The sequence below is a fragment of the Amblyraja radiata genome, chromosome 6 (genome assembly GCF_010909765.2).
Source record: "Amblyraja radiata isolate CabotCenter1 chromosome 6, sAmbRad1.1.pri, whole genome shotgun sequence".
Taxonomy (NCBI): domain Eukaryota; kingdom Metazoa; phylum Chordata; class Chondrichthyes; order Rajiformes; family Rajidae; genus Amblyraja; species Amblyraja radiata.
In genome coordinates this window covers 9,967,245-9,994,048 of record NC_045961.1, presented here as the reverse complement: position 1 = coordinate 9,994,048, position 26,804 = coordinate 9,967,245, and the positions used below count along the sequence as shown (strand labels likewise).

Genomic DNA, 26,804 nt, shown 5'->3' with positions numbered 1-26,804 from the left:
CCCCGTCACGGCAACGCCTTCCTCTTCTTCCTGGATGATGTCCACACGGCGGCCTACAGTGAGTGCTTGCATCCCCGGGACCAACCCCGATCTCTCCCCTCCCCCATCTCTCCCTCCCCCCATCTCTCCCTCCCCCCATCTCCCCTCCCCCGTCTCTCCCTCCCCCATCTCCCCTCCCCCATCTCTCCCTCCCCCCATCTCCCCTCCCCCGTCTCTCCCTCCCCCATCTCCCCTCCCCCATCTCTCCCTCCCCCCATCTCCCCTCCCCCATCTGTCTCCCCCTCCCCATCTGTCCCTCCCCCCATCTCTCCCTCCCCCATCTCTCCCTCCCCCATCTCTCCCTCCCCCATCTCTCCCTCCCCATCTCTCCCCTCCCCCCATCTCTCCCTCCCCCATCTCCCCTCCCCCATCTCTCCCTCCCCATCTCTCCCTCCCCGCATCCTTCCCTCCCCCATCTCTCCCTCCCCATCTCTCCCTCCCCCATCTCCCCTCCCCCATCTGTCTCCCCCTCCCCATCTGTCCCTCCCCCCATCTCCCTCCCCATCTCTCCCTCCCCATCTCTCCCCTCCCCCATCTCTCCCCTCCCCCCATCTCTCCCCTCCCCCCCTCTCCCCTCCCCCCTCTCCCTCCCCATCCGCCCTCCCCATCTCTCCCTCCCCCCATCTCTCCCTCCCCGCATCCTTCCCTCCCCCCATCTCTCCCTCCCCATCTCTCCCTCCCCCATCTCTCCCTCCCCCCAACCTTCCCTCCCCCATCTCTCCCTCCCCTTCCCAGTCAGCCCTCCCTTCCGCATCCACTCCTAGCCCCAGACCAAGTCACCCCCCCCCCCCCCCCCCCTGCATCTGCACTGTCCTCAACCAAGCCAGCCCCACCCACCCACATCCACTTGTCCAGCACCCACCATCCCCTTCCCCACACCACCCCCTCCCTCCCTGCCGCTGGCCATGCTGCATGTGTGGCACTGTGTGGAGCTGTGGTAGGTTTAGAGAGGAGAGATTTATCAGAACGCTGCCTGGATTAGATGGTATCAGCGAGAAGGAGAGGCTGAACAGACAGATTGCTTTCCCTCGAGCGTCTGGGGCTGAAGGGAGACCTGATAGAAGTTTATACATGGAGAGGGTAGGCAGTCGCAACCTTTTCCCCAGGGTGGTAATGTCAAGGACATTAGATGGATAAGAGAGGATCTTATATAAACATATAACATTCTTCATGTTCCCGATGTTGGGGGAGTCCAGAACCAGGGGTCACAGTTTAAGAATAAGGGGTCGGCCATTTAGGACTGAGATGAGGAAAAACTTAGTCACCCAGAGAGATGTGAATCTGTGGAATTCTCTGCCAGAGAAGGCAGTGGAGGTCAATTCACTGGATGTTTTCAAGAGAGAGTTAGATTTCGCTCTTAGGGCTAACGGCATCAAGGGATATGGGGGAAAAGTAGGAACGGGGGTACTGACTCTGGGTGATCAGCCATGATCATATTGAATGGTGGTGCTGGCTGGAAGGCTGAATGGCCTACTCCTAGAGGGCACAGCTTTAAGGTGAGAGGGGCAAAGTTTAAAGGAGATGTGCGGGGCAAGTGTTTTACACAGGTGGGTGCCTGGACCGCGCTGCCAGGGGTGGTGGTGGAGGCAGATACGATAGTGGTGTTTAAAAGGCTTTTAGACGGGCACATGGATATGCGGGGAATGGAGGGATGTGGATCACATGCAGGCAGAGATTAGGCATCGTATTTGGCACGGACATTGTGGGTCGACCGGCCTGTCCACGTGCTGTTACGTGCAGCAGTAGAGTTGCCGCCTCACAGCGCCAGAGACCCGAGTTCCACCCTGACTATGGCTGATTCTTGCTATTGAGGGAGTGCATCGTAGGTTCACCAGATTAATTCCCGGGATGGCGGGACTGTCAGAGAGAATGGAGCAGCTGGGCTTGTACACTCTGGAGTTTAGAAAGATGAGAGGGCATCTCATTGAAACATATAAGATTGTTAAGGGTTTGGACACGCTAGAGGCAGGAAACATGTTCCCGATGTTGGAGGAGTCCAGAACCAGGGGCCACAGTTTAAGAATAAGGAGTAAGCCATTTAGAACGGAGACGAGGAAACACTTTTTTCTCACAGAGAGTGGTGAGTCTGTGGAATTCTCTGCCTCTGAGTGCGATGGAGGCAGGTTCTCTGGATGCTTTCAAGAAAGAGCTATTCAGGGCTCTTAAAGATGGCGGAGTCAGGGGATATGGGGAGAAGGCAGGAACGGGGTACTGATTGGGGGAAATCAGCCATGATCACATTGAATGGGGGTGCTGGCTCGAAAGTCTGGGGGCGAGGATGGAGGGGGGTTATTACTCAAATCCCATCCCCCCCCCCCCCCCCAACCCCTCGACCTCGTCACCCGCTGCCCACCCGGCCCACACTAACGGGGCTGCTTTCTCTATGTTGCAGAACCTGACTCGGAGTGCCAGCCGCTACTGGAGGCGGTGCGCCACTCGCTCACCTGCCACGGCACGTACGAGCGGGACGGCCTGCGCTTCCTCTCCTTCCACTCGGCGCGGCTCAGCCTGGTGGCGTCGTGCGCGCCGGGTCCGGACCAGAGCGGGCTGTCTGGCCGGCTGCTGCGGCTCCTGACGGTGCTGGCGATGCCGGCCGTCAGCTGGGGCTGGGTAGCCACGGTGTACACGCCGGGTGTACTGGGCTGGCTGCGCAGCTTCCCCACCTACACGCTGTCCCGGCACTCGCTCTTCGCCAGGGCGCTGGTGTTCGCCACAGTCGAGCTGTACCAGCGCGTCAAGGAACGATTCCCGCCCTCGCCGCCGCACCCTCACTACTTGCTGTCTGTAGCTGACATCGGCAAGGTGTTGCGGGGCCTGCAACTGATGCCGCCCGCGGCTGTCGGCCCGGGTAAGGTCGGGCAGCCGGTGGTGACCGTGGCCAAGACGGTGGTGGCCCTGTGGCTGCACGAATGCATGAGGACATTCTCGGACCGCCTGGTGTGTGAGCAGCACCGCACCGCGCTCTGCTCCGCGCTACACGCCGTGGCTCACACTCACTTCTCCTCACACACACAACAGCTGTCCTCCTACAAGGTGCTATTACGGAGCACCGTGGAGCCGCAGCCCGCCGGCTCTCCCACCGCCGGCCCGGCCCCGAGTCAGGAGCTGGCGCGGCTGCAGCGAGCGATGGCGGGGATGAGTGAAGCGGCCGGTGCCGGTGGCAGTCCATCCCCGCGGGATAGTGAGACACAGCCGGCGAGTGGGCTCCGCCGGACCCGCCAGAGCCACTGGCAGTCCACCAAGCCGTTGCTGCCGCTGCACGAACTGTACTCCGGGGAGGAGCTGGGCGACCTGATCTTCAGCAAGGGAGCCGTGAGGCCCGACAACCGGCAGCAGCTCAAGTCTCCGCGCTGGAACCCGTACCGGCAGCTGACGCTCGGCAACCTGGCGCTGCAGCTCCGGGACGTGGTGCAGGCTCACAACCAGGCGCGCCGCTCCAGCCGCCAGCTCATCTTCTTCAAGGAGGCGGTGCAGCACCTGGCCCGCCTCAGCCGCCTGCTGCTCACACCCGGAGCCCACGGCGCGTTGCTGGCCGCCGCACACTGCAGCGGCCGCGGCACTCTGATCCGGCTCGCCGCCTACCTCGCCCGGGCTGCCGTCTTCCACCTGAGCGGCCGCGAGTCTGGCCCGCAGGTCGCCGCGATCTTCAAGCGGGCGAGCCGGCAGGCAGGCTTGTTGGAGCGCTGCACTGTCATCGTGGTGCCGCCCGCTGTCCCACAGCAAACTCTGCAACGGCTCTTCAACATCACGACCGACGGCACCTACCCCGACCTCTACTCGGCCAAAGAGTTCAGCCGAGTGGCCAAGGAGTTCGCCGCCACCAGGAACCTGGCATGGAACCTGAAGCAGGAGCAGGTTTTGGAGAGGTGCGTGCGAACCCCCCCACCCCCCCCCCCCCCCCCCCACCATCGCCCGCATCCCGCTCTACCCCCCCCCGCCATCGCCCGCACCCCGCTCTACCCACTCCCCCCCCCCCCCGCCATCGCCCGCACCCCGCTCTACCCACTCCCCACCCATAGCCCGCACCCCGCTCTACCCACTCCCCCCCCATAGCCCGCACCCCGCTCTACCCACTCCCCCCCCCCGCCATCGCCCACACCCCGCTCTAACCCCCCTCCCCCCCCCCACCATCGCCCGCATCCTGTTCTAGCCCCCCCCCCCCGCCATCGCCCACACCCCGCTCTAACCCCCTCCCCCCCACAGCCCGCACCCTGCTCTACCCCACCCCGCCCTTCTCCTGTGCGATCTATACTCACTGCTCCTCTCCCCGCAGGTATCTCCTCGCTGTGCGCCAGAGCCTGCATGTGGTGTTGCTGCTACCGCTGCAGAGCGCTGCGGGAGCGGGGAGCGTGGCGTGGGCTCCGGGCGGCCTCACCCACCTGCTGGGCCCCGCCGGCTACATCGACGTGTGGCACCAGTGGAACCACCAGGCGTACGCCGTCATCGCCACCTCCCACCTGGGCATCGGCAACCTGTCCACGGTCAGGACCACCGGTCAGTGGCCCCCAGCTCAGCCCAGCCCAGCGAGTGACCCGCCCGGTGGTGGGAGGAGGGGGGCGAGAGTTTACGTGTGTGTGGGGGGGGGGAGTCGGGAACAGAGAAGGGGAGCGGGAGGAGGTGGGGGCAGGGGGGAGGGGTGACATCGAATGAAGGGAACAGGCGGCAGAAACAAGCGCGGAGGGCAGCCGCTGATAATGTATTCACTGGGGTCTAGCACTGCATTCCCACAACACAACGGACAGCACTGTGCCCCCCCCCCCCCCCCCCCCCCCATCACCAAAAAAACACACACACACACGCCAGGCTGTGAGACCTCTCCCTCACACACACACCGGACTGTGAGACCCCCCTCTCCCCCCACACACACACCGGACTGTAAGATCTCCCTCTCTGTTGCAGGCCAGTCGGTGGCGAGGATCTGGGTGCTGGTCCCAATCATCGTCAAGATCATGGCGTTGATCCACCAGTCAGCGCTGAGCGGAGCGGCGCACATGGCCCCGACGCTGCCGCTCATCACCCCGCGCCACTACCTGGACTTCATCGACCTCTTCTCCATGATCTTCCACTACCTGGAGCAGTCGGAGGGGATCCAGATTAACCGGTGAGTCCGTGCCTGGCGCACCGCGGGGCGTGGAACTGCGCGCTAGAGCCGCCGGGTGGGTGACACCGCCTGCTGGGACCGAGGCCTTAGTGGCAGCAGCGGACACACAAAAGAAACACCTTGGGTAACGACTCAGGGCTTTTGCTTAAACCCAGAGAGCCATTAAAATCAGCTACTACAACCAGTGTCTTCGGGAAGGTCCTGAAGAAGCAGCTGAGTGGAGGAGCTGCCGGAGACCCAGCTACCGCCCCGATATCTGGCGTTCTCTGTGCGGACTTCTCCCCATCACTCTTTCAGTTTAGTTTATTGTCACGTGTAGGAGGTACAGTGAAAATCTTTTGTTGTGCGCTAACCTGTCAGTGGAAAGACTACATGATTACAATCGACCCATTTACAGTGTACAGATACATGATCAGTGAATAACGTTTAGTTCAAAATAAAGCTAGCACAGACCGATCAATGATAGTCAGAGGGTCACCAATGAGGTAGATAGTAGTTCAGGACCGCTCTCTAGTTGGTGAGAGGATGGTTCAGTTGCCTGATAACAGCTGGAAGAAATTGTCCCTGAATCTGGAGGTGTGCGTTTTCACACTTTTGCCTGATGCGAGAGGAGAGAAGAGGCGAGTGACGCGGGTGAGATTGGTCCTTGATGATGCTGCTGGCCTTGCCGAGGCAGCGTGAGGTGTAGATGGAGTCGATGTAAGGGAGAATGGTTTGTGTGATGGTCTGGGCAGCGTCCACAATTTGCTGCAATTTCTTGCGGTTTTGGATGGAGCTGTTCCCAAACCGTGCTGTGATGCATCCTGATAAAATGCTCTCTACAGCGCATCTGTAGAAGTTGGTGAGAGTTGTAGGGGACATGCAGAACTTCCTAAACCATCTAAGGAAGTCGAGGCGTCGGTTTCCTCGCATGTCGTAGATGAAGATTGTTTTCGCTGTGTAGGTGAGGGTTGAATGTGGGGCAGTTGATGGGACTATGGGGAGATTAAATAAGTGTGATTAGTTTAGAGAAACAGGAAACAAGCCCTTCAGCCCACCAAATCTGTGCTGACCAGCGATCCTCCCGCACACTAGTACTATCCTACACACTAGGGACAATTTACAGAATTGTCTACAAACCTGCACGCCTTCGGAGTGCCAGCACCGCCATTCAATGTGATCATGGTTGATCATCCATAATCAGTACTTCCGGAATGTCACCCATTCCTTCCCACCAGAGATGCTGCCTGTCCCGCTGAGGTGCTCCAGCTTTTTGTGTATATGTTCGGTTTAAACCAGCATCTGCAGTTCCTTGTTACATAATATAGCATTAGTGTCGATGGGCTGAGCTGCCTGTTTGCTCAGGTTGTGAGTTGTCCCCACAGGATGGAGCTGGGGCTGGACAAGATCAGGGAAGTGTACAAGGCAGCCGAGGAGCGGCAGCAGGAGATCGAGCGGCTCCGTCACAAGCTAGAGCTACTGGGCGAGGTGAGAGAGTGCGGTCCCATGACTCCCCCCCCCCACACTGACCACTGACCCCGGCCCTGACCCCCCACTGACCCCGGACATGACTCCCCACTGACCACTGACCCCGGCCCTGACCCCGGCCATGATCCCCCACTGACCCCGGCCATGACCTCCCCCACTGACCATTGACCCCGGCCATGACCCCCCCACTGACCCCGGCCATGACCCCCCACTGGCCATGACCCCGGCCATGACCCCCCCACTGACCCTGGCCATGACCCTCACTGACCCCGGCCGTGACCCCCCTCTGCCCCCACACTGACCACTCACCCTCCACTGCCGCCACACTGACTATTGACCCCAGCCATGACCCCCCCACTGACCATTGATCACAGCCATAACTCCCCGCTGCACCCACACAGACCATTGACCCTCCACACTGACCATTGACCCCTGACCCCGAACTGACGTCCCACTGACGGAGTTGATGAGGGAACTCAAGGTAAAGGAGCCATTTGGAAACGGCAGATGAGTTGAACAGGTACTTTGGATCCGTCTTCATAGATCAGTTAGCCTGACCTCGGTGGTGGGGAAGATGCTGGAGTCAATTATAAAAGATGAAATGGCGGCACATTTGGATAGCAGTAGCAGGATCGGTCCGAGTCAGCGTGCATTTACGAAAGGGAATTCATGCTTGACTAATCTTCTGGAAATTTTGGAGGGTGTAACCAGGATAATGGTCAAGGGAGTGGATGTAGTGTACCTGGACTTTCAGAAAGCATTAGATAAGGTCCCACACAGGAGATTAGTGGGCAAAATTAGAGCGCATGGTATTGGGGGTAGGGTGCTGACATGGATAGAGAATTGGTTGGCAGACAGGAAACAAAGAGTAGGGATTAACGGGTCCCTTTCAGAATGGCAGGCTCGGTGCTGGGACCGCAGCTATTTACAATATAAATGATTTAGATGAAGGGGTTAAAAGTAACATTAGTAAATTTGCAGATGACACAAAGCTGGGTGGCAGTGTGAACTGTGAGGAGGGTGCTATGAGAATGCAGGGTGACTTGGGCAGGTTGGGTGAGTGGGCAGATGCATGGCAGATGCAGTTTAATATGGATAAATGTGAAGTAATCCACTTTGGTGGCAAAAACAGAAAGACAGATTATTATCTAAATGGTGTCAAGTTGGGAAAAGGGGAAGTTCAACGGAATTTGGGGGGTCCTTGTTCATCCGTCAATGAAAGTAAGCATGCAGGTACAGCAGACAGTGAAGAAAGCGAATGGCATGTTGGCCTTTATAACAAGAGGAGTCGAGTATAGGAGCAAAGAGGTCCTTCTGCAGTTGTACAAGGCGCTAGTGAGACCACACCTGGAGTATTGTGTGCAGTTTTGGTCCCCTAATTTGAGGAAGGACATCCTTGCTATTGAGGGAGTGCAGCGTAGGTTTACAAGGTGAATTCCCGGGATGGCGGGACTGTCATATGCTGAGAGTATGGAGCGGCTGGGCTTGTAAACTCTGGATTTAGGATGTTTAGGATGAGAAGGGATCTTAATGAAACATATAAGAAACGTGTTCCCGATGCTGGGGGAGTCCAGAACCAGGGGCCACAGTTTAAGAATAAGGGGTAAGCCATGTAGAACGGAGACGAGGAAACATTTGTTCACACAGAGAATTGTGAGTCTGTGGAGGCCGGTTCTCTGGATACTTTCGAGAGAGAGCTGATAGCGGAGTCAGGGAATATGGGGAGAAGGCAGGAACGGGATACTGATTGTGGATGATTACAGTGAATGGCGGTGCTGGCTCGAAGGAATCGAATGTCACCTATTGTCTATTGACCCCCCACCCCCACTGACCCCTGACCCCGGCCTTGATCCCCCACTGACCACGGTGATGACCCCAGCCTCCATCCCCCACTGACCCCGGTGTCGCTGCCCGCAGGAGATCCGGCTGCTGCAGGAACTCTACGCCAAGCTGCGCAGCGAGTTCCAGGAATTGCTGCAGCGGATGCGGGATGAGGAATTCCAGCTCGCCTTGCTGCAGCGGGAGATGGATGCCGCCCGGCAGGCCTTCCAGAGGGAATACGGCACGGTAATGTACCGGGGGGAGGGGGGGGGCACCCCGGATACCGCCGGGGTAACGGCGCAATGTCCCAGCTCGAGATGCTCTGATGGAGCTCCAGGACTGTGACCCTGTGTTCCAGGGTAGTGCCCTTTGACCCTATGTTCCAGGGTAGTGACCTATGATCCAGGGTGGTGAACTGTTCCAGGGCTGTGACCTTTGTGCCAGGAAAGTGTGCTGTGACCTATGACCCAGGGCTGTGACCTGTGTTCTAGGGCTGTGACCCAGGGCTGTGAGCTGTGTTGTAGGGCTGTGACCCTGTGACCTGTGTTGTAGGGCTGTGACCCTGTGACCTGTGTTCCAGGGCTGTGACCTGTGTTCTAGGGCTGTGACCTGTGTTTAAGGTCAGTGACCTGTGTTCTAGGGCTGTGACCTGTGACCCAGGGCCGTGACCTGTGTTCCAGGGCAGTGACCTGTGACCTGTGTTCTATGGCTGTGACTTGTGTCCCAGGACTGTGACCTGTGTCATAGGGCTGTGACCCTGTGACCTGTGTTCTAGGGCTGTGACCTGTGTTCTAGGGCTGTGACCCTGTGACCTGTGTTCTAGGACTGTGACCTGTGTCCCAGGACTGTGACCTGTGTTGTAGGGCTGTGACCCTGTGACCTGTGTTCTAGGGCTGTGGCCCTGTGACCTGTGTTCTAGGACTGTGACCTGTGTCCCAGGACTGTGACCTGTGTTGTAGGGCTGTGACCTGTGTTCTAGGGCTGTGGCCCAGGGCCATGACCTGTGACCTGTGTTCCAGGGCAGTGACCCGAGACCTGTGTTCTAGGGCTGTGACCTGTGTTCTAGGACTGGGACCCTGTGACCTGTGTTCTAGGGGTGTGACCTGTGTCCCAGGACTGTGACCCTGTGACCTGTGTTCTAGGGCTGTGATCCTGTGACCTGTGTTCTAGGGCAAGCCTCTGTACGAGACGGCGTTGCAGGCGCTGCTGGCGTTGAGCTCCAGCGACCTGGACGAGGTGCGCACCTACCGAGCGCCGCCGCTGCCAGTGGTGACGGTGATGAACACCATCTGCCTCATGTTCGGCAAGATGGAGGGCTGGGAGAACGTGAAGCTGCTCATCAGCCAAGACAACTTCTTCCAGGTTACACCCTGCCCCGTGGGACTGGGGGGGGGGGGGGGGGGGGGGAGGGGGTGACAGCGGGAGGTTGGGGAGGGGACTGAGGAGGGAGGATAGGAGATAGAAGGGAGGGTGGGGGAGAGAGGAAAGTGGAGCGTGGGTGTGGGGCAGGAGCGGGGTGGAGACAGGGGATTCAGTAGAGAGGGTGAGGGGTCGGAGGAGGGAGACGGGGGCGGGGGCTGGGGGGGGGGGGGATAAAGGGTGAGAAAGATGACAACAATGGGGAGGAAGGAGCAAAGAGCCGGTTTTGGAATCCCTCTCCCTCCCTTACTCCATATCCCTCCCCATCTCCATCTCCCCCCCCCTCTACCTCCCCCCCTTCTCTACCACCCCCCCCCTCTCTAAACCCCCCCCTCTCTAACCCCCCCTCTACTCTCCCTCTCTACCTCCCCCCCTACTACAACCCCCCCTCTCTAAACCCCCCCCCCCTCTCTCTACCACCCACCCTCTCTAACCCCCCCCTCTCTACCCCCCTCCCCCCTCTCTACCCCCCCCTCCCCCCTCTCTAACCCCCCCCCCCCTCCTACCCCCCCCCCCCCCCCCCTCTCTACCACCCCTCCCCCCCTCCCCCCCCCCTCCCCCATCTCTACCACCCCCTCCGGCGGCCGATGCAGTGACGCTGCCCGTGTTCCCGCAGGAGCTGCAGTTCTACGACAAGGACAACATCCCGGAGGACGTTTTCCGGGCGCTGGGCGACATCATCCTCCGTCCGGAGTTCCAGCCGGAGACGGTGCGGGAGGCGAGCCGGGCGGTCGAGTCGTTCAGCGTGTGGGTGCGGGCCGTGTACTACCATGCGGTACTAGCCCGCGAGTACAGCCCCACCTTTATCAACCGCTTCCAGGAGCTGATCGAACAGGCGCAGACCCGCCTCGGGCTGCTCCGCAAACTGGCCGAGCGCATGCGGAAAGGGCTGCTGGAGGTGCTGCGGGAGGACATGGACGACAACCTGTCGGATAGTGACTCGCTGCTGGAGGCCAGCGACGCCGAGCTGCTGCGGCTGCTGCTGTTGCGGGAGCAGGAGTTGGTGCGGCGGCTCCGGGAGCAGGAGCAGGAGCTGCTAGCACAACTGCGGCGGGTGCGACAGGAGCTGCGGCGCAACGAGGAGCTCATCCAGGCCCTTCGGCCTCACCGCTCCGACTGGGACGCGGCGCTGGAGCAGTCTAAGGGCCGCCGCCGCACCATGTCTGGGGACGCGCTGCTGACGGCCGCCGCCGTCGTCTACCTCGGGCCCTTCGAGGAGCGGCTGCGGCAGGAGCTACTGGACAAGTGGAAGGGAGCTTGTCACACCGGCACCATCCGCATGGAGCCCGTGGACCCGCGGCAAGAACTGCTGGACATCCTGGCAAGCCGAGCGGCCTCAGCCCTGGCCTCGCCGCGGGTCCCGGGCCCAACCCGGGACACAGCCCCGCCGCCAGGCCGGACCACATCACCGCCTCGGGTCCAGCCCGAGGCACCGGCCCCACCGATAGTCCAGACCGTTGCTTCAACGCCGTCGTCAGCCCGGACATCTCAGCAGTCGCCAGCTCCGGCCCGGACCCCGTCACCAGCCCGGAGCCCAACGCTGCAGCGGACCGCAGCCCCGACCCCTCCACCGTCGCCAGCACTCACCCTGTCTCTAGCCCGGCGCCAGCCGTTGCCCCGCGGCCGCAGTCGGAGCCGGAGCCGGGATCCCGCTTCACGCCGGCGCTCCAGCCAGTCGCCAGCCCGGATCTCGCAACGGTTGCAAAGTCGGGCCAGGATCGCAACTCGGACCCCTCCTCCGTCGCCAGCACTCACCCTGTCGTCTGACCGGAGTCAGCCGTCGCCCCGCGGCCGGAGCCGGAAGCCGTCGTCACGCCGGAGCCTGAGCCCGTCGTTACCCAGGAGCCGGAGCCCGTCGTTATCCAGGAGCCGGACCCCACCTACATCCCGCAGAATGAGCCGCAGTCTCAGCCAGTCGTCATCACGGTCGCCGCAGCTCGTCCCCACGCCGCCGCTGCTCCCCGACCCGCTGCTCGTCCCCGAGTCAGCGCCATCTCCGGGCGCCGTGTACGGCCCATCCGACTTCATCCCGACCCGCAGCAACTTCCTGCTGCTCGATATGTTGAGCTCACTGCGGGAACAACTGGACTGGAACCTGGAGAAGCTGCCGGTCAACGCCACGGCCCGGGTCAGCATCCTCATCACGCAGATCCTGCTCAGATATTCCCCCACGCCCTGGATCCTCCTCGTCGACCCCGACAAGCAGGCCGGCATCTGGATGGGGGTGTTGCAGGCCGGAGGCGGGCTGCGGCTGCAGCGGGAGGTGCTCGCCGCAGGTAGGGATGGAGGCGCTGAAAATCGGGGGGGATGAGGGCAGTATGGGATTAGTAGAATGCTGCCTGGCATTTCACGGCCCAGAGCAGAGTTTTATTTTAGTTTATTAATGTCACGTGTACCAAGGAACAGTGAAAAGCTTTTGTTGCGTGCTAACCAGTCAGCAGCAAGACAATACATGATTACAATCGAGTCGTTTACAGTGTGCGGATACAGGATAACGGGAATAACGTTTAGTACAAGACGATTAAAGATAGTTTGAGGGTCTCCAATGAGGTAAATGGGAGAAACAGCACCGCCATTCATTGTGTTCAAGGCTGATCATCCACAATCAGTAACCCGTGCCTGCCTTCTCCCCATATCCCTTGATTCCACTAGCCCCTAGAGCTCTATCTACTCTTAAATCCATCCAGTGATTTTGCCTCCACTGCCCTCTGTGGCAGAGAATTCCACAAATTCACAACTCTCTGGGTGAAAACGTTTTCTCATCTCAGTTTTAAATGGCCTCCCTTTTTTTCTTAGACTGTGACCCCTGGTTCTGGACTCCCCCAACATTGGGACCATTTGTCCTGCATCTAGCTTGTCCAGTCCTTTTATAATTTTATACGTTTCTATAAGATCCCTCCCCCCCTCGTCCTTCTAAATTCCAGTGATTACAAGCCCAGTCTTTCCAATCTTTCCTCATATGACAGTCCCACCATCCCGGGAATTAACATTGTAAACTTGGCTGCCTCAATAGCAAGGATGTCCTTCCTCAAATTAGGAGATAAAACTGCACACAACACTCCAGGTTTGGTCTCACCAGGGCCCTGTACAACTAGAGAAGAACCTCTTTTCTCCTATACTCAAATTCTCTCGTTATGAAGGCCAACATGCCATTGGCTTTCTTCACTGCCTGTTGTACCTGCATGCTTACTTTCAGTGACTGGTGTACAAGGACCCCCAGGTCTCGTTGCGCTTCCCTTTTTCCAAATCTGACACCATTCAGATAATAATCTGTCTCCTTGTTCTTGTCAGGAGGTCAGGGCCGCTCTCTAGTTGGTGAGAGGATGGTTCAGTTGCCTGATAACAGCCGGGAAGAAACTTTCCCTGAATCTGGAGGTGTGCGTTTTCACACTTCTGTACCTCTTGCCCGATTGGAGAGAGGGGAAGGGGAGGGGGGGGGGGGTGTGTGACTGGGGTGAGACAGGTCCTTAATGATGCTGCTGGCCTTGCCGAGGCAGCGTGAGGTGTAGGTGGAGTGGATGGAAGAGAGGTTGGTTTGTATGATGGTCTGGGGGTCTTCAGCTTCTAGGAGAGGTTGGATTTCTACTTCAAGAGTATTGGAGGTTGAAGGGAGACCTGATAAAAGTATGTAAAATGATGAGAGGCGTAGATAGGGTAGACAGCCAGAACCTTGTCCCCAGGGTGGGGATGTCACAGACTAGAGGGCACAGCTGTAGGGTGAGAGGGGCAAAGTTTAAAGGAGATGTGCGGGGCAAGTGTTTTACACAGGGGGTGGTGGGTGCCTGGAACGCGGTGCCAGGGGTGGGGGTGAAGGCAGATACGACAGTGGTGTTTAAGAGGCGTTTAGACAGGCACATGGATATGCAGGGGATGGGTCACGTGCAGGCCAGGCATTGGGGATAGCACAAACAATGTGGGCCGAAGGGCCTGTTCCTGTACTATTCTATGTTAATTTCTATCTGTACCTGCGGTGGATTTTATTTTGAAGTCGATTTTATGTAGTTAGTGCAGCCGGGAGCGATGTGTTGGTGAAGAGCGCGTCTCAACGCGTCCTGGCGGCGGACGGCGAGGCGGATGAGGCATCTGGAGACATATTCATCGACAGCCTGGCTGTGGAGGGCGGCGACGTGGAGTGGGTTCCACAGGCGCTGGAGGAGCGGCCGTCCCACGACCTCTGGGTCTGTCCCATCACCAAGCCCGACCTGGAGCAGCTGCTGCTGACGGCCGCCGTCAATGGTGAGGATCCTCAGAGGCGGCATCGTGGACACATGCCCCGGATCTCCGTCCATACTAACCCCTCCCCTCTCCTCCGACCCTCTCCCACTCCCCCGCCGCCCCCCCCCCCCCCCCACCGCCAATGAGTGCTAGCCGAGCGGTTTAAACCAGTCCGACGGAAGGGTGAGACCCACAGCAATGGCGTGGCCGATGACAAAATGGAATCAAATATAGAAATCCATGGACATTTAGACAGGGGCTGACAGATGTTGGGTGGAGTAGCCCGGCGGACAGATGCTGGACAGATGTTGGGTGGAGTCGCCCGACGGGCAGATGTTGGGTGGAGTAGCCCGGTGGACAGATGTTGGGTGGAGTAGCCCGGTGGACAGATGTTGGGTGGAGTAGCCCGGCGGACAGATGTTGGGTGGAGTTGCCCGGTGGACAGATGCTGGACAGATGTTGGGTGGAGTTGCCCGGTGGACAGATGTTGGGTGGAGTAGCCCGGCAGACAGATGTTGGATGGAGTAGCCCGGCGGACAGATGCTGGACAGATGTTGGGTTGAGTAGCCCGGTGGACAGGTGTTGGGTGGAGTAGCCCGGCGGACAGATGCTGGACAGATGTTGGGTGGAGTTGCCCGGTGGACAGATGTTGGGTGGAGTAGCCCGGCGGACAGATGCTGGACAGATGTTGGGTGGAGTTGCCCGGTGGACAGATGTTGTGTGGAGTAGCCCGGCGGACAGATGCTGGACAGATGTTGGGTGGAGTTGCCCGGTGGACAGATGTTGGGTGGAGTAGCCCGGCGGACAGATGTTGATTGGAGTAGCCCGGCGGACAGATGCTGGACAGATGTTGGGTTGAGTAGCCCGGTGGACAGATGTTGTGTGGAGTAGCCCGGCGGGCAGATGCTGGACAGATGTTGGGTGGAGTTGCCCGGTGGACAGATGTTGGGAGATGTGGCCCCAGCTGACAGATGTTTGCCCCGCGCAGGAATGGCGGTGCTGGTGACGGACATCGAGCTGCGGCCATTCCCGCCCGTGCTGTCGAGGCTGCTTCTCGCCGGCAGCGGCACCACCGAACCCGGGGCCTGGGAACGAACCTTCGAAACGCTGCCCGTCAAGATCAAGCCCGGCTTCCGGGTCTACCTCAGCACCTCGCTGCCCCTGAAGAAGTTCGAGTCAGGTAAACGCCTGCCCTCTCCGTGGTCTCCCCTCTGCCCAGCGCGCCCCGCCCCTAAATGCTGGATATGCCCCCCCCCCCCCCCCCCCCCCCCCCCACCCCCTCTGCCCCCAGGAAGCACACAGCGGCTCAGTCAGCGTCTGTGGCCAGGACCTTCCCACTGGAGCGGGAGGGGGAAGGGGGTGTATTGAGGCATGTGTTGGGGGCGGAGAGGTAAAGGGGGGGGGGGGGGGGGGGGGGGGGGGTTGGAGAGGGGGGGAGGCCACACAGCCCGGGACCTCCAGCCAACAACAACTAATTCCAGGGCCGCCAGTCCCGCTGCCCACGGAACCTCTAACGCACCCCCTTCATTCCCCCAGCCACCCTCCCCCGACTCTCACCCCCGCCCCTCCCCCCCCCCCCCCCCCCCCCCGCTCACTCCATCATCTCCCATCAACGCCCCCCAAAATGCCCGCCCCAACTCAATATGGTCGCAGGTCCATTAGACCCACGAAGCGGCCACGCTTCACACGGGCGGGGTCATTCGGCCCATCAAGTCTACTGCCCCATTCAATCATGGCTGATCTATCTCTCCCTCCAAACCCCATTCTCCTGCCTTCTCCCCATAACCTCTGACACCCGCACTAATCAAGAAACTATCTCTGCCTTAAGAAAGGGTGTGTGTTGGAGGATCGGTGGGCAGCGGAGGCTACCGGTGCGGCCCCGGGGGTGGTGGCGACTGGCGGGACCCAGGGGGGGGGGGGTAGCGGAGGGGAGGGGAGGGGAGGGGGGGGGGGAGGGGAGGGGTGGGGTGGCGACTGGCGGGACCCGGGGGCGACCTGCTCTTCCCTTCCCGCGGTGTGTGGACAGACAGGGGCTGTAACGTGAGCCGCCTCTCGGCAGAGTTGGAGCCGGCGCTGCTGAAGCGGATGCGCTGCGTGGATCTGACCATCAGTGAGTCGGGACTGCAGGAGCTGATTCTCAAGGAGGTTTTGTACTTCGAGCGGCAGCGGGTGGACGGGCAGCTCGCCCGTCAGGTGGACATCATGTACCTGCAACACCAGCTGCACGTCGCGCAGGTGCCAAGGGGGGGGGGGGCAGCCCGGTAGAAGGGGGGGATGTGGGGGGGGGGGGGGGCAGCCCGGGAAGAGGGGGGCATGTGGGGGAGGGGGGGGTGGCCCGGGAAGAGGGGGGCATGTGGGGGGAGGGGGGCGGGAAGAGAGGGGGGCATGTGGGGGGGCGGCCCGCGAAGAGGGGGGCATGTGTGGGAGCGGCCCGTGTTCCCTCCACTCCCCCCCCGTGTTCTCCTCCACCCCTCCGTGTTCTCCTCCACCCCCCCCCCCCGTGTTCCCTCCACCCCCCCACCCCCGTGTTCCCTCCACCCCCCCCCCCCCCCGTGTTCCCTCCCCCCCACCCCCCGTGTTCCCTCCACTCCCCCCGTCTTCCCTCCCCCCCCCCGTGTTCTCCTCCACCCCCCCCCCCCGTGTTCCCCTCCACCCCCCCCCCGTGTTCCCTCCACCACCCCCCCCCCCGTGTTCCCTCCACTCCCCCCCCCGTGTTCCCTCCACCACCCCCTGTGTTCCCTCCACTCCCCCCCCCCGTGATCCATCCACCCCCCCGTGTTCCCCTCCACCCCCCCCCCCCCGTATTCACCCAGAGAGTTGTGAATTTATGGAATTCCCTGCCACAGAGGGCAGTGGAGTACCAAATCAATGGATGGATTTAAGAGGGAGTTAGATAGAGCTCTAGGGGCTAGTGGAGTCAAGGGATATGGGGAGAAGGCTAGTGATAGTGGACGATCAGCCATGATCACAATGAATGGCGGTGCTGGCTCGAAGGGCCGAATGGCCTCCTCCTGCACCTATTTTCTATGTGTCTTTGTTCTTGCCCCGTGTGTCGGGCCGCTGACGCGTTGCGTGTGCCGGCAGGAGGAGCTGATGGACAAGGTGGTGCAGACAGCCACCAGTCTGCTGCACGACCGCACGATCCGTGAAGACGCGCTGGAGAGCCACAAGACGCAGGTCGAGCTGCGCTCCACGCTGCAGGCCCTGGGCCCGAGTCCCAGCCAAGCGGCGGCCGCCGCCGACGCCCCGTACATGGTCATCTCCAACATCGGCTCGCAGATGTACTGGGCGCTGCTCCACATCTGCCGCCTCAACGCCTTCTACTACTTCTCCAAGACCGGCTTCATGAAGGTGGTGCGCGTCACCCTGTCCCGCCGCAAGCAGCAAGTGCGGCCGCGACCCCCGGGAGCGGGGACCGGGCGCGACCACCACATGGATATCACCGACTACCTCATCTCCAGCATCTACGGCCACTACCGCTGGTGTTTGTTGGTGGGCCACGCCCGGCTCTACCGCTTCCTCGTTGTGGTAGGCCACATGAAGGCGCTGGGGCAGCTGACGGCGCTCGAGTGGGAGCTCTTCCTGCGAGGCACGGATGGGATGGACCTGGACGCTTCGCAGCCGGACTCGGGGCCGCTGCCGCCCACATGGGTGGAGCCGGCAGTGTGGCGGAGCTGCGCCGTGCTGGAGTTGCTGCCCGCCTTCCGCCACCTCCGCCACTCGCTGCTCCACCACGCGGGACACTGGCGAGAATACTTCAGGCTGACGAGTACGGTGATCGGGCCCGCGCCCGGCCCTGGCCCCGGCCCCGGGACCCTGTCTGTCTTCCAGAGAGCCATCCTGTGGCGCCTGTTCCGGCCCTCGCTGCTCGACGCCGTCATGAATGACTTGGTGAGCAGCGACCTGGGCGGCACTCTGCTCCGTGACCTGCGGCTCACCGTGCCCGCCCTCTACCGCTACAGCAGGCCCACCGTGCCCGTGCTCTTCCTCACGCCCGCCGGCAGCGCCGCCACCCTCTCCACCCATCCGCTCTACTGGATCCGACAGATGGCCACCGAGCACCAGCTGCAGGTAAGTCACGGCCCGGGGCCGGGTGGGGGGGGGGTGGAACGGCGGCGCCCGCCGTCCCCAGGGCCCAGTCTCCGTCTCCACGCCGCCCTCCATCGGTCGGTGGAGCCAGAGATGGGTCAGAGTTGACCGCGTGTTTCCTCGCCCTGGAGGCGTGAGGGGGGGCTGACACCTGGGGGTTATTGGTCGAAGCTGACGGGGAAAGATTTAATCAAAACACGAGGAGTAACTTTATCACCCAGAAGCTGGTGGGTGTATTGAACCATCTGCCGGAGGAGATTTGGACAGGTACATGGATAGGACAGGTTTGGAGGGATATGGACCAAGCGCAAGCAGATGGGACTGGTGTAGCTCGGACATTGCGGAGTCAGGGGATATGGGGAGAAGGCAGGAACGGGGTACTGATTGGGGATGATCAGCCATGATCACATTGAATGGCGGTGCTGGCTCGAAGGGCCAAATGGCCTCCTCCTGTACCTATTGTCTATTGTTGGCCGGTGTTGGCGAGTTGGGCCGAAGGGCCTGTTTCCACGCTGTTTCACTCTGTGATTAGTGTAGATGGGGCACGTTGGGCGCTGTGGCAAGTTGGGCCGAAGGGCCTGTTTCCATGCTGTATCACTCCATGACATGGATAGGAAAGGGTTAGAGGGATATGGGCCAAACGTTGCAATTGTTAGTTTGAGAACCACTCTGCCCAAGATCGCAAGAGTTGTGGACGCAGCCCAGTCCGTCACACAGACCACACTCCCCACCACCGACTCCAGCTACACTTCACGCTGCCAGGGAAAAGCAGCCAACATAATCAAGGACCACTCACACCCCTGGTCATTCCTTCTTCTCCCTGCTCCCGTCCTGCGGAAGGTACAGAAGCTTGAAAGCGCGCACCACCAGACTCAGGAACTGCTTCTTCCCTGCTGTTATCACACTACTGGACGGTCCTCCGATAGGCTAGAGTATAGTTCCGATCTTCCAACCTACCTCATCGTAGACCTTGTACATTTTAAACCTGCACTTTCTGTTGCACTCGTGATCTGATCTGCCCGGACAGCACACAACACAAGCCCCGTTTCACCAACAATACATACATCAGTGGCTGATGCTAGTAACTAAAGGGTGATGGGTGTGTGGAACAAGCTGCCAGAGGAGGTAGTTGAGGCTGGGACTATCCCATCGTTTAAGAAACAGTTAGACAGGTACATGGATAGGACAGGTTTGGAGGGATATGGACCAAGCGCAGGCAGGTGGGACATGTTGGCCGGTGTGGGCAAGTTGGGCCGACGTACCTGTTTCCACACTGTATCACTCTATGACTATGCGAGAGGGTCCCGCCCAGACACGTCGTCTGTCCACCCCCTACCCGACGCTGGCTGACCCGCCGGCTTCCTGCGCCATTTATTGATGGCGGAGAAGAACGGGCGCAATATAGGCGAGGCATTAGTGTGGATAGACGTCAGGGTCAGCATAGGCATGTCAGGCCGAAGGGCCTGTGATCTGCGCCAACAGTTCCGTGCCTCTGTAGAGGAGAGGAGGGGAAGGAGAGCCCGTTGGAGGGAGAGAGGGTGGGCCAAGGGGAAGGATGGCGGTGACTTCCCGACTGTTTCAGAACAAAATCAGCATCATCTCGCTGGGAGCGGGGGATCAGACGGACGAGATTCTGGAGGCGCTGCTAATGGCCACGCAGAAAGGCCACTGGCTGGTTCTGGACAACTGCCACCTGCTGGATCGCTGGGACGAGCGGCTCGTCAGTCTGTTCATCCAACTGGTCAGCGCCCGAGAGGGTGAGTCCCGGCCGCAACTCCATATCCCCCCGGCCGCCCGCAAACCCACCTCCCAGCTCCCAAAACACAGGCTTGGGGGGGGGGGGGGGGGGGGAGAGCTTTAGAGAGGGTGGGAGGAAGGTTGGATTGGCGGGGACAGTGTCTGCTTATCGCCACCCTGCAGGGTGGAGAGGTACAAGTGTCCCGCCACCGTGTGGAGCGGGTTTAAACTGGAGAGGGAGGAGGATGGGAGGGCGGTCGCTCAGACATTGGAAGGAGTGACGGGTGGACGTCAGGATCCGGTAAGTCTCAAAGGAAGGACAGGCGGAGAGAGGTGAAGGAACATTGTGGTGCTGATGGACTGAGGTGCGCCGACCTCCCCCCACCTCCCAGCGATCAATGACACTATCCTACACACACTAAGGACAATATTTACATGACAATTCCCCTACAGACCTGCACGTCTTCTGAGCATATTTGACCAATATAAGGTTCCTTCCTTTCAGCGTACGCGTTGCCTGAAGCCACCCCGCGCTCGGCGTCCGCGCCAGATTACGTCTGTGAAGATGTGAAGGAACCGGTGCTGACGTTTTTCATGGAGTCTGGGGAACGGGTCCACGGCGACTTCCGCCTCTGGCTCATCTGTCGCAATGAAGATGATTGTTCAATGCCAGGTGAGGGAAGGAGATTCCCAGCAGGTCCCAGCGCTGCGCACACACACCGTGAACTGGACCCAGCAGGGATCCCAGCACACCAGCAAGTCCCAGCACAGAGGGACCTCGTCCCAGCACGCACACACACACACACACCGGGAACTGGACCCAGCAGCATCCCAGCACACCAGCAAGTCCCAGCACAGTGGGAAGTGGTCGCAGCCAACACAGACACACACCGGGAACTGGACCCAGCAGCATCCCAGCACACCAGCAAGTCCCAGCACAGTGGGAAGTGGTCGCAGCCAACACACACACACACCGGGAACTGGACCCAGCAGGATCCCAGCACACCAGCAAGTCCCATCACACACACACACACACACACACACACACTGGGAACTGAACCCAGCATGATCCCAGCACACCAGCAAGTCCCAGCACAGAGGGAACTCATCCCAGCACACACACACACACACACCGGGAACTGGACCCAGCAGGATCCCAGCACAGACCCCACACATCAGCAACTGGCCCACACTGGGGTGGGGAGGGGGAGAGGAGGTCTGACCACAGCTTGGGGAGGGGGGGGGGGGCTGCGCCCCGAGCCCTATGCTCTGTCCCGGGTTCCAGGCATCACCCGTAGGTAAGAGGGTGGGCGGCGGGGTGTCGAGGTGGGAGGTTGGGGGTCGGGGCAGTGTAGGACGAGGTGCTGGCCACGTGCTCTGACCCGCTCCCACCCATGGTCTAGGCGTCATCCGCCGGTTCACGGAGAAGCTGGTGATTGAGACGCACTCATTGCTGCAGAACACGTTGAAGCGGACGTACACACAGGCGCAGGGTGTGAGCCGGGACCGTGTGGCCGCCGCTCCACTCGCTGCCCTCAGCGCCCTGCACTCAGTACTGTTACACCGGCAACAGTTCCGGCACTGGACACAGGCGCGCACCTACCGCTGGTGAGTCACCCCTCCCCCCCCCTCGCCACACCACCATCACACCACCCCCCACCACCACCGTCACTACACCACCACCATCACCCCCCACCACCACTACCGTCACCCCATTACCATCACCCCCCCCCCCTCCCCGCACCACCATCACCACCCCCCCACCACCATCACCACCCCCCCCACACCACCACCACCGTCACCACCACCACCATCACCACCCCCCCCTCACCACCACCACCGTCACCCCACCACCATCACCACCCCCCCCTCACCACCACCACCGTCACCCCACCACCATCACACCCCCACCACCACTACCATCACCCCCCCCCACACCAACATCACCCCCCCACCACCAGCACCGTCACCCCACCACCATCACCCCACCCACCATCACACCCCCACCACCACTACCATCACCCCCCCCACCACCAACATCACCCCCCCACCATCACCACCACCCCACCACCATCACCCCCCCCCACCATCACCCCCCCCCACCACCACTATACCATCACCCCCCCACCACCAACATCATCCCCCCCACCACCAACCCCCACCACCACCATCACCATCACCACCACCCCCCCCAGCACCATCACCCCCCCCACCATCACACCCCCACCACCAACATCACCCCCACCACCACCACCACCACCCCCCCCCACCATCACCCCCCCCCCCCCCAACAACACCCCCCCCCCCACTATCACCCTGGAGGGAGGGGGGGGTGAAGGGACATAAAGGAGGATGGGGGGGATGGGTGATGGCGGTGTAGATGGGGGAGTGTGGATGGGGGGTGTGAATGGGGGAGTGTGGATGGGGGGGTGGATGGGGTGAGTGTGGATGGGGGGGTGGATGGGGTGAGTGTGGATGGGGGGGGTGTGGATGGGGGGCGGTGAAGGGGCATAATGGAGCGTGGGGGAGGATGTGGGGTGAAGGAGGGGGGGGGATGGCGGTGGGGGTTCACTCTGCCTGCTTGTCGCCCCCTATAGGACGGAGTCGGACCTGTTCGCGGCTCTGGACATCCAGAGAAACCTGCGGGCGTCGTGGGGCGACGCGGAGAGTTTACTGGAGCACTTCGTGGGTGAGAGACCCTCCGGCCCGTGTCCCCCTCCCCCTCCCCGCGAGGAGTGGCCCGACCGCGGTGCACAGCAGGATCCCACGCCCCGCACCTTGCCCCGGGCGCGGCCCCGCGTGCTCGTCCCCGCGGCCGGGAGCTCTCCCCGCGCTCTCATTGATTTATCTCCCCTCTCTCTCTACCCCCTCCCCACCCCCATCTCTCCACCCCCCCCCCCCCCATCCCCCCTTTCTCTCTCCCCATCCCCCCTCTCTCCCCCCCCCACACACACAGACGTGGCCGTGTACCGGGGACATCTGCAAGACACCGGAGACGAGGCGGCGCTGAGCAGCGTCCTGCACTACTGCCTGCGGTCCAGCTGCGGCGGCGGCTCCAGCAATGGCATCGCCAACCTCATCACCCGCCTCACCTGCAGCACGGGTACTGAGCCCCGTGACAACCCCTCACACCCACCCGGCCCTCCCTACCCTTGCCCGGTCCCCCTCCCCTCTCCCCACTCCCGACCAGTCCCCGCCTCCCCCCGCGGCCCACACTTTCCCTCCACGTCTAACCCCCCCCCCCCCCCCTCCCCGACCAGGGGAAGCCGGCTTACCCGTGGCTAACGGAAATCAAGGATAGTGTCAAATGCAAGGAATTGGCCAGAGGAAGCAGCAAACCGGAGGACTGGGAGAAATTTAGAACTCAACAGAGGAGGACAAAGGGGTTAATTAAGGGGGGGGGGGGGAATAGAGTATGAAAGAAAGTTCGCGGGGAATATAAAAACTGGCTGTAAAAACTTCTTTAGATATGTAATAAGAAAAAGATTAATGAAGACAAATGTAGGTCCCTTACAGTCAGAAACAGGTGAATTTATAATGGGAAACATAGAAATGGCAGAACAGTTAAACGACTACTTTAGTTCTGTCTTCACAAAGGAGGACACAAACAATCTCTCAGAAATACTAGGGGACCGAGGATCTTGTGGGAGGGAGGAACAGATAGGAATCCACATTTGTCAGGAAATGATGTTCGGTAAACTGCTGGGACTGAAGGCAGATAAATCCCCAGGACCTGATGGTCTGCATCCCAGAGCACTCAAGGAGGTGGCCCTAGAAATCGTGGATGCATTGGTGATCAATTTCCAATGTTCTCTCGACTCTGGATCAGTTCCTGTGGACTGGAGGATAGCCAATGTAACTCCAATGTTTAAGAAATTAGGGAGAGAGATTAGCCTTATATCGGTAGTGGGGAAGCTGCTTAAGTCGATTATGTTAAAGATGTTACAGCAGCATATTTGGAAAGCAGGATCGGTCAAAGTCAGCATGGATTTTTGAAGTGGAAATCATGCTCGACAAATCGAATGTTTTGAGGATAGACAATAGACAATAGGTGCAGGAGTAGGCCATTTGGCCCTTTGAGCCAGCCCATTCTATGTGATTATGGCTGATCATCCCCAATCAGTGCCCCGTTCCTGCCTTCTCCCCATATCCCCTGACTCAGCTATTTTTAAGAGCCCTATAGTTCTCTCTTGAAAGCATCCAGAGAACCGGCCTCCACCGCCCTCTGAGGCAGAGATGTAACAAGTAGAATGGATAAGGCAGAGCCAGTGGATGTGGTGTATCTGGACTTTCAAAAAGCCTATGATAAGGTCCCACACAAGAGATTAGTGTGTAAAATTAGAGCACATGGTATTGGGGGTAGGGTATTGACATGGATAGAGAACTGGTTGGCAGACAGGAAGCAAAGAGTAGGGATTAACGGGTCCTTTTCAGAATGGCAAGGAATGACTAGTGGGGTGCCGCAAGGCTCAGTACTGGGATACCAGTTATTTACAATATATATTAATGATTTAGACGAGGGAATTAAATGTGACATCTCCAAGTTTGCGGATGACACAAAGCTGCAATGAGGATGCTATAAGGATGCAGGGTGACTTGGACAGGTTGGGTGATTGGGCAGATGAATGGCAGATGAAATATAATGTGGATAAATGTGAGGTTATCCACTTTGGTGGCAAGAACAAGAAGACAGATTATTATCTGAATGGTGTCAGATTAGGAAAAAGGGAGGTGCAACGAGACCTGGGTGTGCTTGTACACCAGTCACTGAAAGTAAACATGCAGGTACAGCAGGCAGTGAAGAAGACTAATGGCATGTTGGCCTTCATAACAAGAGGAGTTGAGTGGAGGAGCAAAGAGATCCTGCAGCGGTTGTACAGGGTCCTAGTGAGACCTCACGTGGAGTATTGTGTGCAGTTTTGGTCTCCTAATTTGAGGAAGGACATTCTTGCTATTGAGGGAGTGCAGCGTAGGTTCACCAGGTTAATTCCCGGGATGGCGGAATTGACATATGCTGAGAGAATGGGTCGATTGGGCTTGTATTCACTAGAATTTAGGATGAGAGGGAATCTATTAGAAACATATAAATTTCTAGGATTGTAGAGGCTAGATGCAGGACAAATGTTCCTGATACAATACAATACAATACAGTTTATTGTCATTTGAACCTCAAATGAAGTTCAAACGAAATTTGGTTTCTTGGTTTCTGCAGTCATATAACAAGAAAATAACCAAGACACACACCAACACAATTTACACAAACATCCATCACAGTGAATCTCCTCCTCACTGTGATGGAAGGCAAAGTCTTGTCGCTCCCCTGCTCTCCATTCTTCTCCCGATGTCAAAGCCCACGCCGGGCGATGTAAGGCCCCGCTCCAGGTCATTTTCAACCCCGCAATTCAGGCGGGAGAAGTTGCCATTGCGGGAGCTCCGAAAAGCGGTCTCCCACCAGGGACCCGCGAGCTCCCGGTGTTACCATCCACCAGACCTGCGGCTGGAGCCTCCGAAGCTCCGGAGTCGGGCCGTAGCAGCGAGCCACCACCGTTCTCCACGCTCCGAAACTGGCCAGCCCCACAATGGTAAGTCCGCAGGCTCCGTGACTGGAGCCCCCAGGTCGTTCCGGTTGGAGGCCGCTCCACAGTGCTAGGCCCCAACGACAACGGAGACCCGACAGGGAAAAGGTCGGGTCATCCGTACAGGGAAGAGATTTATAAGTTTCCCCACCCCCCACATATACACAGTTAAAACCAATTAAAAAAAACACTACAAACTACACTCAACGGGACAAATTTTTTTTTTAAAAGACAGACGGACTCCAGAAGCACCGCCCACATGAAAATGTTGGGGAATCCAGAACCAGGGGTCACAGTTTAAGAATAAGGGGAGGCCATTTAAGACTGAGATGAGGGAACATTTTTTCACCCAGAGTTGTGAATCTGTGGAATTCTCTGCTACAGAAGGCAGTGGAGGAGTTAGATTTAGCTCTTAGGGCTAAAGGAATCAACGGATATGGGGAAAAAGCAGGAACAGGATACTGATTTTAGATGATTATCCATGATATTGAATGGCGATGCTGACTCAAAGGACCGAATGGCCTACTTTTCTATGTTTCTGTCCCCTCCAGCCAGTCTCTCCCACCTTCCCGCCCGATCCCTGCGACATCCGCCCCCCCCCCCCTCTTCACAATCCCACCCGAGCGCCCCGCTGGGTTGCGGTTCTGGTTTGACGGCGGGGGCGCGCAGTGGGGGGGGGGGGGGGGGGGGGGGGGGCGGGAGAGTAAAGGGAGTGCACAAAAGGTCACGATTAAACTCATAGGGTGGGGGGATTGGAACCCAAGCGGAGAGACAGAGGGCTGTAAAATGAGGGGTGTAAACCTGAAAGCTTTGTGCCTTAATGCGAGGAGCATTCGTAATAAGGTGGATGAATTGAATGCGCAGTTAGTTGTTAAGGAATATGATATAGTTGGGATTACGGAGACATAAATAAACATGGCTCCAGGGTGACCAAGGCTGGGAGCTAAACATGCAGGGGTATTCAATATTCAGGAAGGATAGACAGAAAGGAAGAGGAGGTGGGGTAGCATTGCTGGTTAAAGAGGAGATTAATGCAATAGCAAGGAGTGACATTAGCTTGGATGCTGTAGAATCGGTATGGGTAGAACTGTGAAATAACCAAGGGCAGAAACCGCTTGTTGGAGTTGTATACAGACCACCAAACAGCAGTAGGGAGGTTGGGGATAGCATCAAGCAGGAAATGAGGGATGTGTGTAGCAAAGGTACAGCAGTTATCATGGGTGACTTTAATCTACATATAGATTGGGCCAACAAAATTAGTAATGGCGCTGAGGGGGAGGATTTCCTGGAATGTATACGGATGGGTTTAAAAACCAATATGTAGAGGAACCGACTAGAGG

The 26,804-nt window shown here is 59.3% G+C and overlaps 1 protein-coding gene across 1 annotated transcript in view; it reads left to right on the top strand.

Annotated features, from left to right (window-relative positions):
• dnhd1 (dynein heavy chain domain 1) overlaps positions 1-26,804 on the top strand; it is a 54,731-nt gene that overhangs the window by 18,905 nt on the left and 9,022 nt on the right. The window contains exons 10-25 of the mRNA XM_033023405.1: positions 2,432-3,905; positions 4,313-4,533; positions 4,939-5,140; positions 6,505-6,607; positions 8,525-8,674; positions 9,599-9,790; positions 10,464-12,123; positions 13,850-14,083; positions 15,051-15,242; positions 16,122-16,297; positions 17,147-18,133; positions 19,734-19,908; positions 20,394-20,561; positions 21,292-21,496; positions 22,486-22,577; positions 22,845-22,991. Coding sequence (XP_032879296.1) covers positions 2,432-3,905; positions 4,313-4,533; positions 4,939-5,140; positions 6,505-6,607; positions 8,525-8,674; positions 9,599-9,790; positions 10,464-12,123; positions 13,850-14,083; positions 15,051-15,242; positions 16,122-16,297; positions 17,147-18,133; positions 19,734-19,908; positions 20,394-20,561; positions 21,292-21,496; positions 22,486-22,577; positions 22,845-22,991 — 6,378 coding nt within the window. The remainder of the gene's footprint in view (positions 1-2,431; positions 3,906-4,312; positions 4,534-4,938; positions 5,141-6,504; positions 6,608-8,524; positions 8,675-9,598; positions 9,791-10,463; positions 12,124-13,849; positions 14,084-15,050; positions 15,243-16,121; positions 16,298-17,146; positions 18,134-19,733; positions 19,909-20,393; positions 20,562-21,291; positions 21,497-22,485; positions 22,578-22,844; positions 22,992-26,804) is intronic.